The sequence below is a fragment of the Gorilla gorilla genome, chromosome X (assembly GCF_029281585.2).
Source record: "Gorilla gorilla gorilla isolate KB3781 chromosome X, NHGRI_mGorGor1-v2.1_pri, whole genome shotgun sequence".
NCBI classification, from domain to species: domain Eukaryota; kingdom Metazoa; phylum Chordata; class Mammalia; order Primates; family Hominidae; genus Gorilla; species Gorilla gorilla.
This window is the reverse complement of record NC_073247.2, coordinates 54058321-54078196: the sequence shown is the minus strand read 5'-3', so window position 1 is coordinate 54078196 and position 19876 is coordinate 54058321. Positions and strand designations below refer to the sequence as shown.

General features: G+C 38.6%; 1 protein-coding gene across 1 annotated transcript in view; it reads right to left on the bottom strand.

Moving 5' to 3' along the window:
- MAOA (monoamine oxidase A) overlaps positions 1–19876 on the bottom strand; it is a 90962-nt gene that overhangs the window by 59211 nt on the left and 11875 nt on the right. Inside the window, exon 2 of the mRNA XM_004064031.5 lies at positions 3909–4003. Within this exon, the coding sequence (XP_004064079.1) occupies positions 3909–4003 (95 nt within the window). The remainder of the gene's footprint in view (positions 1–3908; positions 4004–19876) is intronic.

The following is a 19876-nucleotide window of genomic DNA, read 5'->3' as shown; positions in this document are numbered from 1 at the left end:
TTAATGTGCCCTCATATAATGTTTATTCTCTCTTTTAGTAACCATCAGTGCTGTCCTTCAAACCTTTTCTAATCTACAAAATCTATTTTAAGATATAAAGAACAAAACTGGAATTCATACTCCAATAAATTTCTGGGCTTTAACAAAGACAGCAAGGGGACTCCTGGGAGTTTCCAAACATGATGTCTTTAGAATGCTGACACTATCTTTAAAGCAAATAATCCTAAATGAAGCAGTAAAAAGAGTGAGGCATTTTGCAGAATGTTCCTTTACAAAGTAAGAACGTTCTAAATGAAGTGCCTCAAATTCAGCATGAAGACACTAGAAGCGGTAACACTGTATTCTACTGTGTTGCACCTCAGTCTTTGGGGTCTTGATTTAGATCTCACTACTCAGCCTTTGAAGAGGCCACAAACATGCAACAATATTGGAAACACACCAACCCTGTGGCAGCCCTGCAGGCATTTCAACTTTATTAATTTGACTCTGAAGAATCATGGATGAATCACATTAGGAAAAACGGGGAAGTTCTGAACTAATGGAAGACACATCTGAACAGCTTGCCAGGTAATACCAAATTTGACATTCTGGTACTCAGAGATCCATAGTAGCTTTTATGGCATCTCCTCTCAAAATTATCCTAATTGATTATGTTATTAGAAGCAATTTTAAAAATATTTGCTTCAGTTTCTTATTAAATACAATTTTCATGCCTGTTTCCTTTTTTAAAATTTTTAATTTTTTGAGTCAGGGTTTCACTCCTGTCACCCAGACTGGAGTGCAATGGTGCAATCTCGGCTCACTGCAACCCCTGCCTTTCAGGCTCAAGTGATTCTCCTACCTCAGCCTCCCAAGTAGCTCTGACTACAGGTGTACACCACTGCACCTGGCTACTTTTTGTATTTTTAGTAGAGATGGGGTTTCACCATGTTGCCCAGGCTGTTCTCAAACTCCCAAGCTCAAGTGATCCACCTGCCTTGGCCTCCCAAAGTGCTGGGATTACAGGCGTGAGCCACCATGCCCGGCCTCCATGCCTGTTTCTTAAAGCCCTCTTTTTCTCCTTCTCATCATTTGGAGTATAAATGCTAAGTCCTAATTTCCAAGCATTTCAGAGATTCCTTTCTCACATTCCTAAGGGGGGTGTAATGTCATGCTGAATAGACAATAACAGTTCCTGTGTGGTGCTGACATATATAAATGACACAGCATGGCAAAGTAATTGGGGCCAATAACACAGATGGGGACAAGTATGTTGGAATTCTCATTTCCCTTATACAAAGAAACTTGTTCTTAACTGAAAATCTGCAACATGACTAATGCTCCTGTTTAATAACCAAAAGGTTTTAGAGATAAGAAAAATAAAGCTAAGGGACAACTTAATAACTATCTCCAAAATGAAGGAATATTTTTCAGAAAATGACAGAAGAATCATATCTAATAAAGGCATACAGGCAGAAGATGCAGCTCTTCATTTGCATTATAACACGCTGCCTTCAATTAGAATTTGAAGATGGAAGGGAGTTTCTTCGAGGACATTTAGATAGTATCTTATTACTCAGATGAGAAAACTGAGATGTAAAGTGCTAATAGGACTTATCCAAGACATCATGTCAAGTCAGTACAGAGGCTAGAATCCCAGTCTCCTCACTCCCAGACCAATAGCTTCCCAGTGGACTACATCTAAGGGAGCACTCAGAAAATTTAATCCGGATTGGCATTAGTTTAAGGCAAGCAAGCAAACAAATGCCACAGAGTAGCACTTCTATAGTGTCCCCTGGAGATGTTGTCAAAATGCAGATCCAGATTCAGCAGTTCTGAGATAGGGCCTGATATTCTGCATTTCTATCAAAATCCCAGTTGATTCTGGGGCTACTGACCCACAGATGACACTTTGCATAGCAAGGCTGTACAGCACCCTTAGAGCTGAGCAAAGCAGAAATAGGCCTAGATACATCCCTGTATCTAAAAAGGTAGGAAGCAAATGACAGAAGGGTAGCATGGTACAATGTGGCTGAAATCGCTGCTATGAAATCCTAATTCAAATGTTGTCTGTAGGTTATTCTAGTATCCATTGATATTTCCTCTCCCATGCCTGCTTCTATTATGTAGCCTAGTATTGTGAAATACTTACTTTCCCAGGATCCCTGACAGCTGAGGGTAGCCATGTGACTCAACTCTAGCCAATGAGACTAAAGCAAATGTCTGCTGGGGTCTTTTGGCAAAGGAAAAGCTTAGTTGCAGACAAGGCTAGTGCCACCCTTTCACTCTCCTTTCAGCCTTGAATGAGAACTTGATGCTTAGAATCTCAGCATCCATCTTGTTACCACAAGACAATAAACCTACATGCAAAGAATATCAGAGCAGGGCTGGGTGCGGTGGCTCATGCCTGTTATCCCAGCACTTTGGGAGGCTTCAAGGCCAGTGGATCACCTGAGGTCAGGAGTTCGCAACCAGCCTGGCCAACATGGTGGAACCCTGTCTCTACTAAAAATACAAAATTGGCTGGTGTGGTGGGGGGGTGCCTGTAATCCTAGCTACTCTGGAGGCTGAGACAGGAGAATCACTTGAACCTGGGAGACGGAGGTTGCAGTGAGCCAAGATCACACCATTGCACTCTAGCCTGGGCGACAAGAGCAAAACACCGTCTCAAAAAAAAAAAAAAAGAAAAGAAAAGAAAAGAAAAGAAAGAATATCAGAGCAGAAAGAAGAGCAAAAAGCAAGAGCACCAGCCTGGACTATCTACCACCAGACTTCTGTGAAATAATCAAATGTTTGCATTGCTTACGCCATTCTGTTATTAGTCTAACTGAAGCATCTTCTAGTTAGATAGATGCTTCCTTTCTTTCCAGTCACTTCAACAGTCTAGTTTTGTCTTTACTCTCAATCCCTAGTCTTTAACACTCTATTTGTGTACTCTAGCAAAGGGGCTCATTAATTAATGAACTTCTGTCAAATGCGAGGGTTTTTGTTTTGTTTTGTTTTGTTTGCCTTCATATTGTGTCAGTTGACTGTTGAGCACCCCTTCCTCCTTCGTCCACTGACTTACCCATTGCTGGTCTAGTCTGGTCCTCCTCTTCTGCCTCTACTACTTCTCTCTGACTCTTCTCCCTTTCTCCCCCACTTTTATGTGCAAAAACTTCCATCTTTGCCCCTATTTCCTTCCCACTCTTCATTATCTCCCTGCATACTTTCATCAGTACCCACAGAGTCAACCACCTGCAACCATTCCCTTAATAGTAGTAAATAATAGCATGCATTTTTTCCAGAATGGTGATGTAAGCCCAAGTATAAAAAAAGCAGCGATGTAGCAAGAACTGGGCTTCCTTCTTATATGTAGCCAGACGCGACCTGAGGAGTATCTCTGGCAGCAGCATACTTCTTAGGGAACAAGGACCAAGGGAAAAGTTATGCAAAAATATGCTACATTTGTTCCTGCTTACTGCAGCCACATTTCTTTTTTTGTTTGTTTTTGGTTTTTTGGGTTTTTGCCACCACATTTCTATTAAGTTGTGTGTCATTGGATAAATAGGGAATCTAAGTGTGTGTGTGTGTGTGTGTCTGTGTGTATTGCGGGTGTATAGTCACTTCCAGTACAGCCAAACTATCACCCCATCTGAGACACTACACACTTCATTTACGTCTCTAGTATGGAAATTATGACACTGTATTGAAGTTATTTGCTCATGTTTGTTGAATTCACTCCACTGAAATTCAGAAGCTGTCAGTCTTCAGTGCGTACATGTTAAAGAGAATGAACGCTTATTTGATGGGAGTACTTTAGGGCTATGGAGGACAAACGGCTTAACTGCATGAACTCTTAAGACCTCCTCTAGCCCTGTGATTTCCAGTGGTGCCACTTGTAGTTTGAGTGAGATATTACATTACATGTAAGTATTAAAATCACTTACCCTTATAGTATATGTTCTTCCTCCAACCCTGTCCCGAGCTTCTAAAACCAAAACACTAACGCCATATTCAGTCAAGAGTTTGGCAGCAGATAGTCCTAAAGGAAAAACAAAAAAGAGCAATGTAACATTCAAATGCTTAAAATCCAAGATTTAACCAGGTCTACACATCAAATAAATGCAGGGTATCATATACAATCCAATGATTTTGCTGTCTTTCTAATAAATTCTGACCACACTGTGATTAAATGAGCCACCAATTTTTATTATCTGTCATAAGGGATTCAAAAATAACTAATGTAGTCATCTTGCATTTCAGTTGGTCAACAGAAACAAAATGTAATGGTCTTAAAAAATATATATCTTGTTTTCTGGTGATAATCATATATTTAGAGAATTTTTGAGCCTCTAAATCAATCCTTATCATTTCCCTCATACAGAAATCCTGATAGTATTAACAGAAGAGACTATTTTCTTTAAAACTTCCTCTAGCCACACCAGGTCTCAGTATAGCTATGCTTTGCTTTTCTCAACTTAAAAATCCTGTATAATCATGTCCTATGATTTATATTTTGATTACATGCTTGCTAGATCTTGTTTCCTTCACTAGTTTCTAAGTCACCATAAGGTAGAAACCATGCTTCATACTTTTTTCACTAGCTCAAACAAAGCTGAGAACAGGTTTCCACCTGTAATTAAAAGCCTTCAGGATAGATAAAATATTTTTTAAACCCAACATAGTAATACCAGAAAAATTAAGGAAGTATTGCTGATTAACATTATATCAAGGGTGCATGCTACAAGCATGATTTATCACTGATGTTGACCTTGATCTGATCACCTGGCTGAGGTGGTGTTTGTCAAGTTTTTCCACTATAGTTATTCTTTTTCCCATCTTAACATACTGTACTCTTTGAAAGAAAGGCTATGCATAGCCTACACTTAAGGAGTGGGAAGTATGTTCCAGCTTTTTGAGGGTAGAGTATCCATATAAATTATTTGGAATTCTGCACTGGAGATGTGTCTCTTCTCCTCACTTACTGACTTTTTCAATCATTTACTTATTAATATATCAATATGGACTCGCAGATATTTGTTTTATACTTTGGATTATAATCCAACACTATGTCATTTATTTCGTTGCTCAAATTCTTCCAGCTATGGTTATTAGGAGTTCTGTTAGTTGGCTCCTATGCCCCTTTGACATGCCCCTATCATTTTGTGTGTGTGTTTGAGCACTTCCTTCCTTTCTAGTACTACACAATGCTCCCGACTCATCTTATCTTTCTCTGCCACAGCCTTAGAATCAGGCATTTCTTCATTGAGCTTTGGTCCCTTTTACTGGAGAACAGTATTAGAAACCAAGATCTGGGTTCTAGGTGTGCTCATTGCTACTGGGGTGTCATTGCTTCTAAGACCTCTCAGCTCACAAAGAAATATAGGCCAGGCACGGTGGCTCATGCCTGTAATCCCAGCACTTTGGGAGGCCAAGGCAGGTGGATCACGAGGTCAAGAGATCGAGACCATCCTGGCTAAAATGGTGAAACCCCATCTCTACTAAAAATACAAAAAATTAGCTGGGCATGGTGGTGGGCGCCTGTAGTCCCAGCTACTCGGGAGGCTGAGGCAGGAGAATCGCCTGAACCCGGGAGGTGGAGCTTGCAGTGAGCCGAGATCGTGCCACTGCACTCCAGCCTGGGCAACAGAGCAAGACTCCATCTCAAAGAAAAAAAAAATATATATATATATATATATATATATATACTGTTATTGTGCATACATTTATTTTTAAATCCACATTCATTTTTGTACTTCAAATTCTGTCTTAGTTCCTAGTTAACTTTATACTTCTTATTATACTTCTCATAAACTTCTCATTATTACAGAGATAAACATAATACAGGGAGAAAATGCTAGTTATATTAGGGTAGAGGGAAATAAGAATGGCACCAGAGACAAGATTAGTAAAGTGATACAAATTATACCTAAATATGTATACAAGTGGTTGAGGAGGAGAACTATTCTAACTGATTTTAAAACACACGGATTTGATAGTTCATTTCTAATGGTATATATCCTAAAGATAAAAAAGAACTTCACATTTTTTTTCAATAACAATTTAGCTAGTCCTAGTATTAGCATTGTTATCCCAAGGCTGTTACATTTGTAGTATGTGATAAAACAAGTGAGTAATCAGGCTTGAGTTGCTGAGAAGCAGGTTTTTTAGCATGGAGATAAAGAAATTCAGATGTAAAAAATGATGAGATGAAATAGTAACCCTGTAGTCCTAGATATAAATTGGAATTATAAGTATGATCTCTGGATATACTCTAACTTTAAAAAAAAGTATTTCTTAGTTTTGTACAATGAAAAGGTCTAGAAAAAATAACCTACCCAGTAGCAATGAACACTCCCAACACTTAGAGTGTTGTTTCTAAAAAATCAATTCTCACTACAATGAACTATGGCTTGTGACCTAGTGAGACCTGAGGCAGGAAATGTACAAGATGAGCCTGAACACTAAATCATACCAGAAAGCAAGAAGGCTGTCAGAGACTACTAGGATTCTGTCAAAAAGACTCAGGAGCCTACCTATATAAACTCCTACTGGCCAAAGATGAAATAATTTGAGTGTCAAATAAAGATAACGACTACAATGGCTTAAATCCATGAGTTCATAATAATACTAAACAAAAAAAAAAAAACTCTCATTTTCCACCTTTGGAAAATGCTAAGGAATCAACTTACCATTTTGAAAAATGGTAAGCAAAAGAAAAAATCTAGTATTCATCCTATGTTTCCTATTTGCGCTGAACCTCAAAACAGCCAAATAGCTAATGAGAGGAAGTTTCTCCGTATAAAAGTATGCTAGTTAGTAAGTGAAGACAGAAATAATTCAAATGTCAGCATTTTGCAACCCCTAATGAATTAATGGATCTAGCATAATGATAATCAAGCTGCTAACACACACAGAAAAACAGATGAGACAAACGTTATTTGCCTCTTGATGGAAGCACACACCATCACCTATGAAGTAGTTTTGCAAGAATGAAGGAAAGGAGAGGGAATGGGAGAGGATGGAGGGGAGGAGAGGGGAGAAGGAAGGAAGGAACAAATTAAATTCTAATGTGATCAGCCCTCTGTATCTGATACTTAGGGGACAGAGGAACATGTTAAATAATACTACTGGGATGAAATGAACAAAATCCAAATTGTAAGAAATTATACAGGACTACCCTATTTTTTGTTTTTTTATTCCCTACTCATGCTCTCCTTCCCCTTTATCCTTCACGGGCTTTTCCCACAATAAATCTTTTAAACAGCTAGTTCTATCTTGATGCCTGCTCTCACAGAACCCAGTATATGAGTAAACTCATATACAGAATGTCATAGAATACACATAGCCAAATCAAGGATGAGTTTGGGTCTACAAGATCTAAAATATCTTAAAAGATATTAAGTCTAAACCATAATATCCAGCACTGCTATCTGCTAATGTTTGTGTGCAATTTTGAGCCCTTCAAGTACACTACTCTTACATTGCTGATGCCCATAAAAGATTTAAGTATGTAATGAATTTGTGGAATCAGCTCACAAAGAAAAGCCATCCCCTGACAGTTAAATAAACTCAAACCAATGTCTGCCAGTCTTGGCGCAATATGTTTTCTGGAACACAGCCAAAGGTTGTGCTGACTAATGTAAAAATGGGATGAAGGTGAGATGAAAAATATGTTTATGCATAAATCTTTCTCCTTATGTCTGATTATTTCTTTAGGGTTAAGTTCTAGAAGGGAGATTACTAAGTCGAAAGTGATGAACATTTTTAGGCTCAAAGTAATACTCCATATTTAAAAACAGAGAAACTCAGATGCAAAATTTTTATTTCTTCTCATTCCCTTTCATCAACCTAACTAAAAACCAGTTAGGTAGATAAATATACCCAAGGGTCTACTAGAATTGCTCTGGCAGCTCCTCTTGTAAGGAGGGGAAACTGGCTCTCCCCACACTGCCTAAGGGTATGGAGCGGTGGGGAACTTTGAACAACAGTGGTGGGGCCTGTAGCAGTTGTGTGCATAAAGGGACCTCTCAGTAGCATCCTATAGATTCATTTCATATGCCTTCCCTTGTTGCCTCTGACAACCATCCCTTGGAGTAGATTTCATTATCTCCATATTCCAAGTGCCTGATATGACCACAACAAAGTCTTCTGAAAAGTGAAGGATTTTACTTCTCACACCCTCACTTAGAGTCTTAATAAAATCGAATCTAGTATGTAACTCTAAACAAGTTTTATGAGTGGATTTCAGTGCCAATAATAAATAAACACTACTCAGGAAACTAAAAGGGGAGGGGGGAGCAAGGCTTCTGAGCCAATACAATGACCACACCAGTGACAAAGGTCATTTTGCAGTTTGGCATTTAAGGATATAACTAAATAAAATTTAAAAGCTGGTGAAAGTAGTTGTTTCTACATTGCAGAAAAACGATTGCCCTATCACAGCAAGGAGAGTTTAAACTCTTAGTTTAAGAAATAAGAAATATGTTTAAAATATTTAAAAAGGATTTCAGAGAAATGGTTTCTAAAAGGTCTTAGAATTTGAAGGGTGAAGGTTTAAGTTATTTAGGAAAATCTACTATATTAAGCATATTTCTTCTAAGATGCTGAATAAATGGGTGCTAATGTTTCAGTTTGCATGTTTACTGGGAAGAAGACCCTGTTAAGGAATTTCCACGATAACTTAAAGGTTAAAATATATACAACATGAAAATAAAAGTATGATGCTGTTAGGAAAATATTTTTGAATGCTTAGTAAGTCAAAGTACAGGCAAACACTTGGAGCTCAGAAATCTTTTGTAATGTAATAACCGTGGCTATCTGCTGATTTGAATGGCAAAACCTAAAAATTATTCCTACTTTAAGATGTAAGTCTTGGATTATAACCAACTCTTTTTTGTACTTGTGTGTCACTCACTATGCATTCTACCCTTCCCTCATCACTACAAAATTCAATGATCAGTTATAGAAAAAAAATGATATCTTAATCATCAACCCTACAGATTAGTTTAAGGGCTTTTGACCTAATCTTTCGAAATATTTATTGAGCATTTTTTTGTAAATGGGATAAAATTGTTAGAAAAGATTCTTAAGTCTGAAGGCAAGTCACCAAATAAAATGTGGCTACTATAAAGATAGCTTTTGTAATCAAATATTTTTTCACATTTTATTATGCAAAGAGAAAAATCTCATCTTAAATCTTTTATTTCATCTTGTTCCAAAGTAATATAAATTACTAAACAAAAATGAAGAGCATTATGCATTACAGCTCTCCCTTTCTTTTATTTTCCATCATTTAATGGCCACATAGAATCTAGTGATAAGAAGCCTGTTTCTCACCACTCCCCACCCGCATGATAAGGGAAGGGTTTCATACAGGTATGCCAGTAAATGATTAACAACCAGCCCAGTAGTGGGAAGCGGGGACTGTTTCACAGCATTTAGATTTCCATGGTGTATATGTACCCTCATCATGGGTTTCAAACTACTAGTGTGATTTCAGGCTACTAACATTATTGTCTATTAAATCAGCAAGTGTTTATGATCATCATTGGGATGTAGGAGATGTGGAGCCATCTTGGTAAAAGACCACTGGGCCAAAATGTCAGGTATCCTAGTGTCAAAAATTTGTGATTCTCTCACCCATGTTTTTGAGAGAAGAGGTCTAAGTGAACACTAGCAAAATCTATCGTCCCCTATACTCAGAGTTCTTCCTCTCCCAAACCATGGCAAACAGAGCTCATTAGGAAGAAAAGAGCCCAAGACTCCTGAGTATCCTGTGGTTTTCTATGAGAGTAGAGAAGTCAGAGAAACTACATTCACAAAGAGTTTGTTAAGGCCTTATTGTGTGAACAAGGAGATATGATAGATTTCAAAATGCAAAAACTTGAAAACAGGAAAATAGCAGATCATAGCAAAGCAGATCTTTAATTAGTTTGCATTAAGTATTCTAAATCGGGATGATGAGTTTAAAACAATACAATTCCTCTCCTAATTTCTCTCTCCTCAATCATTTGCAATTTACAGAAACCAAAATAAAATAGGTTGATGGATTTATCAGAGAGGTTTAAAAAAAAAGCTAGTCTGCTAAAAGCACACTTTGTTTAAGGGAGTTCAAGGCAATGTGGGTCCTGGTTATTAGATCAAGAGAGCCTGGGTGAGATGTTGTATGCAGCCAGCAGTGGTGTTACCATGGCAACCTCAAAACAAGCTCCAGGTTCTTAAAGCAACTGCCCATAGAAACTGTGTTACCACCAATTCTGCAATGCTTCCAACAACCCAAAATGGTTGCTGTCCCCAGAGAACTGGTATAGGAGATGATTTTACCCACATAGCATACCTTGGGAGTTAATTTGTGCAATGAAGCTTTTGAGGAAATAATCCCTTTGCTTCCCAGGGCATAAATCGCAGGCATACTGTCACTTTGGAACCTAGCTTCCACACTTAGCCCTGCCTTCTCCACCTCTCCCAGGGCCATTTGCTTTACCTTATTTCTTCAAGAATATTCACATTATTCTATCACAGAAAAGTAAGAAATTCCTCAATTAGACTCATGCCACCCTTTTCAGCTCCTATGTGATTTCTGATTTTCTTTCTACAACACATGATCAGATGTCTCCATTTCCTAACTTGAATAAACCTGGAAATGTAGTGTACTCCTCATAAAAAATGCCCAGTGACCCCACCATCAATGCAGACAATCAATATAGTCATCTGTCACACTCTGTCCCTGCTACCCTGAATTTATTTTTCTTCTTAGTACACATTACTACCTGGCACTACACACACACACACACACACACACACACACACACACACACAAACACACATTTTTTGTATGTTATTTAATTAAGCCCACACGAAAATAGGGTCTTTGCTCATTTTTGCTTATTGCTGTATCTCCAGAGCCTAGCATAGTACTTGGCATGCAATGGACACTCAGGAAATATTTGTTGAAATAATTTATTAATGAATGAATAGAGTTTATAAAACTTCAGAGACTGGAGGGCAGCCAAGATGGCCGAATAGGAACAGCTCCAGTCTACAGCTCCCAGCATGAGCGACGCAGAAGACGAGTGATTTCTGCATTTCCATCTGATGTACTGGGTTCATCTCACTAGGGAATGCCAGACAGTGGGTGCAGGACAGTGGGTGCGGTGCACCGTGTGCAAGCCAAAGCAGGGTGAAGCATTGCCTTACTCGGGAAGTGCAAGGGGTCAGGGAGTTCCCTTTCCTAGTCAAAGAAAGGGGTGATAGACGGCACCTGGAAAATCGGGTCACTCCCACCCTAATACTGTGCTTTTCTGACGGGCTTAAAAAACGGCACACCAGGAGATTATATCCCACACCTGGCTCAGAGGTTCCTACGCCCATGGCGTTTTGCTGATTGCTAGCACAGCAGTCTGAGATCAAACTGCAAGGCAGCAGCGAGGCTTGGGGAGGGGTGCCCGCCATTGCCCAGGCTTGCTTAGGTAAACAAAGCAGCCGGGAAGCTCGAACTGGGTGGAGCCCACCACAGCTCAAGGAGGCCTGCCTGCCTCTGTAGGCTCCAACTCTGGGGGCAGGGCACAGACAAACAAAAAGACAGCAGTAACCTCTGCAGACTTAAATGTCCCTGTCTGACAGTTTTGAAGAGAGTAGGGGTTCTCCCAGCACACAGCTGGAGATCTGAGAATGGGCAGACTGCCTCCTAAAGTGGGTCCCTGACCCCTGACCCCTGAGCAGCCTAACTGGGAGGCACCCCCCAGTAGAGGCAGACTGACACCTCACAAGGCCGGGTACTCCTCTGAGACAAAACTTCCAGAGGAACGATCAGACAGCAGCAATCGTGGTTCACGAAAATCCGCTGTTCTGCAGCCACTGCTGCTGATACCCAGGCAAACAGCGTCTGGAGTGGACCTCTAGCAAACTCCAATAGACCTGCAGCTGAGGGTCCTGTCTGTTAGAAGGGAAACTAACAAACAGAAAGGACATCCACACCAAAAACCCATATGTACATCACCATCATCAAAGACCAAAAGTAGATAAAACCACAAAGATGGGGAAAAAACAGAGCAGAAAAACTGGAAACTCTAAAAAGCAGAGCGCCTCTCCTCCTCCAAAGGAAGGCAGTTCCTCACCAGCAACGGAACAAAGCTGGACAGAGAATGACTTTGACGAGTTGAGAGAAGAAGGCTTCAGACGATCAAACTACTCCGAGCTACAGGAGGAAATTCAAACCAAAGGCAAAGAAGTTAAAAACTTTGAAAAAAATTTAGACAAATGTATAACTAGAATAACCAATACAGAGAAGTGCTTAAAGGAGCTGATGGAGCTGAAAGCCAAGGCTCGAGAACTACGTGAAGAATGCAGAAGCCTCAGGAGCCAATGCAATCAACTGGAAGAAAGGGTATCAGTGATGGAAGATGAAATGAATGAAATGAAGCCAGAAGGGAAGTTTAGAGAAAAAAGCATAAAAAGAAACGAACAAAGCTTCCAAGAAATATGGGACTATGTGAAAAGACCAAATCTGATTGGTGTGACGGGGAGAATGGAACCAAGTTGGAAAACACTCTGCAGGATATTATCCAGGAGAACTTCCCCAATCTAGCAAGGCAGGCCAACATTCAGATTCAGGAAATACAGAGAACACCACAAAGATACTCCTCAAGAAGAGCAACTCCAAGACACATAATTGTCAGATTCACCAAAGTTGAAATGAAGGAAAAATGTTAAGGGCAGCTAGAGAGAAAGGTCGGGTTACCCACAAAGGGAAGCCCATCAGACTAACAGCGGATCTCTCGGCAGAAACTCTACAAGCCAGAAGAGAGTGGGGGCCAATATTCAACATTCTTAAAGAAAAGAATTTTCAACCCAGAATTTCATATCCAGCCAAACTAAGCCTCATAAGTGAAGGAGAAATAAAATACTTTACAAACAATCAAATGCTGAGAGATTTTGTCACCACCAGGCCTGCCCTAAAAGAGCTCCTGAAGGAAGCACTAAACGTGGAAAGGAACAACCGGTACCAGCCGCTGCAAAATCATGCCAAAATGTAAAGACCATCGAGACTAGGAAGAAACTGCCTCAACTAATGAGCAAAATAACCAGCTAACATCATAATGACAGGATCAAGTTCACACATAACAATATTAACTTTAAATGTAAATGCACTAAATGCTCCAATTAAAAGACACAGACTGGCAAATTGGATAAAGAGTCAAGACCCATCAGTGTGCTGTATTCAGGAAACCCATCTCACGTGCAGAGACACACATAGGCTCAAAATAAAAGGATGGAGGAAGATCTACCAAGCAAATGGAAAACAAAAAAAGGCAGGGGTTGCAATCCTAGTCTCTGATAAGACAGACTTTAAACCAACAAAGATCAAAAGAGACAAAGAAGGCCATTACATAATGGTAGAGGGATCAATTCAACAAGAAGAGCTATCTATCCTAAATATATATGCACCCAATACAGGGGCACCCAGATTCATAAAGCAAGTCCTGTGTGACCTACAAAGAGACTTAGACTCCCACACAATAATAATGGGAGACTTTAACATCCCACTGTCAACATTAGACAGATCAACAAGACAGAAAGTTAACAAGGATATCCAGGAATTGAACTCAGCTCTGCACCAAGTGGACCTAATAGACATCTACAGAACTCTCCACCCCAAATCAACAGAATATACATTCTTTTCAGCACCACACCACACCTATTCCAAAATTGACCACATAGTTGGAAGTAAAGCTCTCCTCAGCAAATGTAAAAGACTAGAAATTATAACAAACTGTCTCTCAGACCACAGTGCATTCAAACTAGAACTCAGGATTAAGAAACTCACTCAAAACCACTCAAGTACATGGAAACTGAACAACCTGCTCCTGAATGACTACTGGGTACATAACGAAATGAAGGCAGAAATAAAGATGTTCTTTGAAACCAACGAGAACAAAGACACAACATACCAGAATCTCTGGGACACATTCAAAGCAGTGTGTAGAGGGAAATTTATAGCACTAAATGCCCACAAGAGAAAGCAGAAAAGATCCAAAATTGACACCCTAACATCACAATTAAAAGAACTAGAAAAGCAAGAGCAAACACATTCAAAAGCTAGCAGAAGGCAAGAAATAACTAAAATCAGAGCAGAACTGAAGGAAATAGAGACAAAAAAAAAATCCTTCAAAAAATTAATGAATCCAGGAGCTGGTTTTTTGAAAGGATCAACAAAATTGATAGACCGCTAGCAAGACTAATAAAGAAAAAAAGAGAGAAGAATCAAATAGATGCAATAAAAAATGATAAAGGAGATATCACCACTGATCCCACAGAAATACAAACTACCATCAGAGAATACTACAAACACCTCTACGCAAATAAATTAGAAAATCTAGAAGAAATGGATAAATTCCTTGACACATACACTCTCCCAAGACTAAACCAGGATGAAGTTGAATCTCTGAATAGACCAATAACAGGATCTGAAATTGTGGCAATAATCAATAGCTTACCAACCAAAAAGAGTCCAGGACCAGATGGATTCACAGCCGAATTCTACCAGAGGTACAAGGAGGAACTGGTACCATTCCTTCTGAAACTATTCCAATCAATAGAAAAAGAGAGAATCCTCCCTAACTCATTTTATGAGGCCAGTATCATCCTGATATCAAAGCCAGGCAGAGACACAACCAAAAAAGAGAATTTTAGACCAATATCCTTGATGAACATTGATGCAAAAATCCTCAATAAAATACTGGCAAACCAAATCCAGCAGCACATCAAAAAGCTTATCCACCATGATCAAGTGGGCTTCATCCCTGGGATGCAAGGCTGGTTCAATATACGCAAATCAATAAATGTAATCCAGCATATAAACAGAGCCAAAGACAAAAACCACATGATTATCTCAATAGATGCAGAAAAAGCCTTTGACAAAATTCAACAACACTTCATGCTAAAAACTCTCAATAAATTAGGTATTGATGGGACGTATCTCGAAATAATAAGAGCTATCTATGACAAATCCACAGCCAATATCATACTGAATGGGCAAAAACTGGAAGCATTCCCTTTGAAAACTGGCACAAGACAGGGATGCCCTCTCTCACCACTCCTATTCAACATAATGTTGGAAGTTCTGGCCAGGGCAATTAGGCAGGAGAAGGAAATAAAGGGTATTCAGTTAGGAAAAGAGGAAGTCAAATTGTCCCTGTTTGCAGATGACATGATTGTATATCTAGAAAACCCCATTGTCTCAGCCCAAAATCTCCTTAAGCTGATAAGCAACTTCAGCAAAGTCTCAGGATACAAAATCAATGTACAAAAATCACAAGCATTCTTATATACCAATAACAGACAAACAGAGAGCCAAATCACGAGTGAACTCCCATTCACAATTGCTTCAAAGAGAATAAAATACCTAGGAATCCAACTTACAAGGGACATGAAGGACCTCTTCAAGGAGAACTACAAACCACTGCTCAATGAAATAAAAGAGGATACAAAGAAATGGAAGAACATTCCATGCTCATGGGTAGGAAGAATCAATATTGTGAAACCGGCCATACTGCCCAAGGTAATTTATAGATTCAATGCCATCCCCATCAAGCTACCAATGACTTTCTTCACAGAATTGGAAAAAACTACTTTAAACTTCATATGGAACCAAAAAAGAGCCTGCATCATCAAGTCAATCCTAAGCCAAAAGAACAAAGCTGGAGGCATCACGCTACCTGACTTCAAACTATACTACAAGGCTACAGTAACCAAAACAGCATGGTACTGGTACCAAAACAGAGATATAGATCAATGGAACAGAACAGAGCCCTCAGAAATAATGCCGCATATCTACAACTATCTGATCTTTGACAAAACTGAGAAAAACAAGCAATGGGGAAAGGATTCCCTATTTAATAAATGGTGCTGGGAAAACTGGCTAGCCGTATGTAGAAAGCTGAAACTGGATCCCTTCCTTACACCTTATACAAAAATCAATTCAAGATGGATTAAAGACTTAAATGTTAGACCTAAAACCATAAAAACCCTAGAAGAAAACCTAGGCATTACCATTCAGGACATAGGCATGGACAAGGACTTCATGTCTAAAACACCAAAAGCAATGGCAACAAAAGCCAAAATTGACAAATGGGATGTAATTAAACTAAAGAGCTTCTGCACAGCAAAAGAAACTACCATCAGAGTGAACAGGCAACCTACAGAATGGGTGAAAATTTTTGCAACCTACTCATCTGACAAAGGGCTAATATCCAGAATCTACAATGAACTCAAACAAATTTACAAGAAAAAAACAAACAAACCCATCAAAAAGTGGGTGAAGGACATGAACTGACACTTCTCAAAAGAAGACATTTATGCAGCCAAAAAACACATGAAAAAATGCTCACCATCACTGGCCATCAGAGAAATGCCAATCAAAACCACAATGAGATATCATCTCACACCAGTTAGAATGGCAATCATTAAAAAGTCAGGAAACAATAGGTGCTGGAGAGGATGTGGAGAAATAGGAACACTTTTACACTGTTGGTGGGACTGTAAACCAGTTCAACCATTGTGGAAGTCAGTGTGGCAATTCCTCAGGGATCTAGAACTAGAAATACCATTTGACCCAGCCATCCCATTACTGGGTATATACCCAAAGGACTATAAATCATGCTGCTATAAAGACACATGCACACGTATGTTTATTGTGGCATTATTCACAATAGCAAAGACTTGGAACCAACCCAAATGTCCAACAATGATAGACTGGATTAAGAAAATTGGCACATATACACCATGGAATACTATGCAGCCATAAAAATGATGAGTTCTTTGTAGGGACATGGATGAAATTGGAAATCATCATTCTCAGTAAACTATCGCAAGGACAAAAAACCAAACACTGCATGTTCTCACTCATAGGTGCGAATTGAACAATGAGAACACATGGACACAGGAAGGGGAACAACACACTCTGGGGACTGTTGTGGGGTGGGGGGAGGGGGGAGGGATAGCATTAGGAGATATACCTAATGCTAAATGACGAGTTAATGGGTGCAGCACACCAGCATGGCACATGTATACATATGTAATTAACCTGTACATTGTGCACATGTACCCTAAAACTTAAAGTATAATAATAATAAAATAAAAAATAAATAAATACATAAAACTTCAGAGACTGCAATTGAAAAACACTCACAAATTCAATGGTATGTATGCCTACTGAAGGCATTCACAGTTTAAAAACAAACAAAACAAAACAAAAATCCCATAATGAATTGGCCAAACAAAACACTCCTGGGGCAGGCTCTGGATTTATTCTCCTAGTATTATGTGGAAGAGCTCCTGCTATAGAGCTAGTGCAATTTGAAATCACATTTTATTATTTACTGTGTGATAAGGTGAAATCAGGCATAAAAATTACAGAAGAGAGAAAATTATCATAGTGGATGGATAGTGGAAACTTAGCCTGGAAAATTGATGAGAAGGAATGAATAAATGAATGAAAGAAAAACAAAAAGAAAATTCAAGGAATAAGGTGTCTAGTTTAAAAATTATTATTATTTTTTTCGAGATGGAGTCTTGCTCTTTCGCCCAGGCTGGAGTGCAGTGGTGCGGTCTCAGCTCACTGCAATCTCTGCCCCCTGGGTTTAAGTAATTCTCTTGCCTCAGCCTCCCAAGTAGCTGGGATTACAGGTGCACACCACCACGCCTGGCTATTTTTTTTTTTTTTTTGTATTTTTAGTAGAGACGGGGTTTTACCATGTTGGCCAGGTTGGTCTCGAACTCCTGATCTCATGATCCTCCCACCTCAGTCTCCCAAAGTGCTGGGATTACAGCTGTGAGAACCATGCCCAGCCAAAATTAATATTAAAAGATAAATATCTACCCTATGTACAATGGATTGGAATATGATGGAAAAAAACAAGCTCACTTCTTAGAGCAACATCAACTCAACAAGAGCTCTGAAAAATAAACCTGAAAAATATCTTCAAAATCACCAAAAGACACAATAGAAGATTTGAACAGAAAAATAGTTTTTATTTTTTGATAAAAGGAAATAGTATTATAAAGACCTTAATTCCTCCAAATAAATCTACAAATGTAATGAAATCTCAATCAAAATATTAGTAACTTTTTCTTTATATTAGAAAGCCTGATTCTAAAGTTCACATGGAAAAATAGCATGGCCAGCTTGCCAGGAAATTCCTGAAAAAGCATTATAACTAGCTCAACTTTTCATTAAAATGTATGACAAAGCTACAATAGAAAGAGTTGTGCTGGTACAAGATTAGAGAGACAGAGAAATAAGAGGATATGGTCTAGAAATAGCCTAAATTATACAAATCAGTAGGTAAATCCTGGTTTAGTCAATAAATTGTGTTGAGACATCTGATTTGGGGAAATTTAAAAAGTAAAGCAGAATCTCTCTCTAACTCTTTACTCAGAATAAACTCAGAAGATTTAAATGCATAACATAAAAACCTTAAAAAACTAGAATAAAGTAGGGCAGATTTTTCTAAAGTAATATTCTTGGAATAAAGAATGCTTTCTGTGCAAGACACAAAACCCAGAAGCCATAAAAAGAAAATATTTGCAACATTCAACAAAGAATTCATTTCTTCAAAATATAAAAAGTTCTCACAAATCAATAAGAAAAAATGACCAGACATGCTTTTAAAATAGGTTAAAAAAATGTGAACATAAACTTTTACAGAAGAAATGTAAATGCCTTTCAATGAAAAAGTGTTCAATCTCACTCATAACTGGAGAAATATAAAAATAAGGTACCATTTTGGCTTATTGGGTTGAAGAATGAAAACAGTTAAAACATAGTATTGACATGGATGCAGAAAAACAGATTCTGTCTTACACTGTTGGTGGCAAAGTAAAGTGATTCAACCTTGTTGTCATTAGCTATCAAAACTATAAATGGATCTCCCTTTGATCCAGCAATTACAACCCTAGCAAGCTCTCTTACATATAAACTTACCTATGTGCTCCAAGAGCTACATACAAGGATGTGGTAGAGGCATTCTTTGAAATACTATACAACTATTAAAAAGAATGAAAGTTCTTTGAAATAAATAAGGTAAAATAAGCAAAGTTGAGATTCCCTGTATATAGTATAGGCCCATTGTAGAATAGCAAAAAATGTATATACTTCATACTTGCACAGTAAATATCTGAAAGGATACACAATAAACTATCATAGCAGTTATTTTTGGGGTATAGTGCTTGGGGCTGAAGTGGAATGAAGAGTCATCTTTCAATATACACTCACTTGAATGTACTGCGTATATATGTTTCCTGTAGAACATCACTGTGTTTGCAAAGAGAAAACTAGTACACACAAACATTAAGAACTTTTTGCTACCCCAAATTATTTTTCCCCTTAAAATGTTTCAAATACAGCCTACAGATATATGAAATGTGGGCTGTCTTCATGAGAAGCATCTAAGGCATGGATAACAATGGAATCTTTCTGCAAGTACATATACTTACCCCTTCACAAGTATCATAAACTTAGCTAAAGTCATTCCTTCATCTATTCACCCATCAAATAATATTGCACTCTTACTGAGTCCCGGGCATCATCCTAGGTGCTGTGATACAGGTGAACATAACTAAGTCCTCATGAAGCTTACACTTTTATGGGAAAGAGAGACAAATAAAGGAATAAATATTAAGATTAAGTGATTAGGAACTATTAAGGAAATATTAAGCGCTATGAAGATAAAGCAGAGTAAGGGGAGAGTGAGCCATGGAAGTGGGGAGTGCTTTTACACAGGATCATCAGTGAATGCATCTGAGAGGTGACATTAAAGCAGAGATCTTTTTTTTATATATATACTTTAAGTTCTAGGGTACATGTGCACAACGTGCAGGTTTGTTACATATGTATACATGTGCCAGGTTGGTG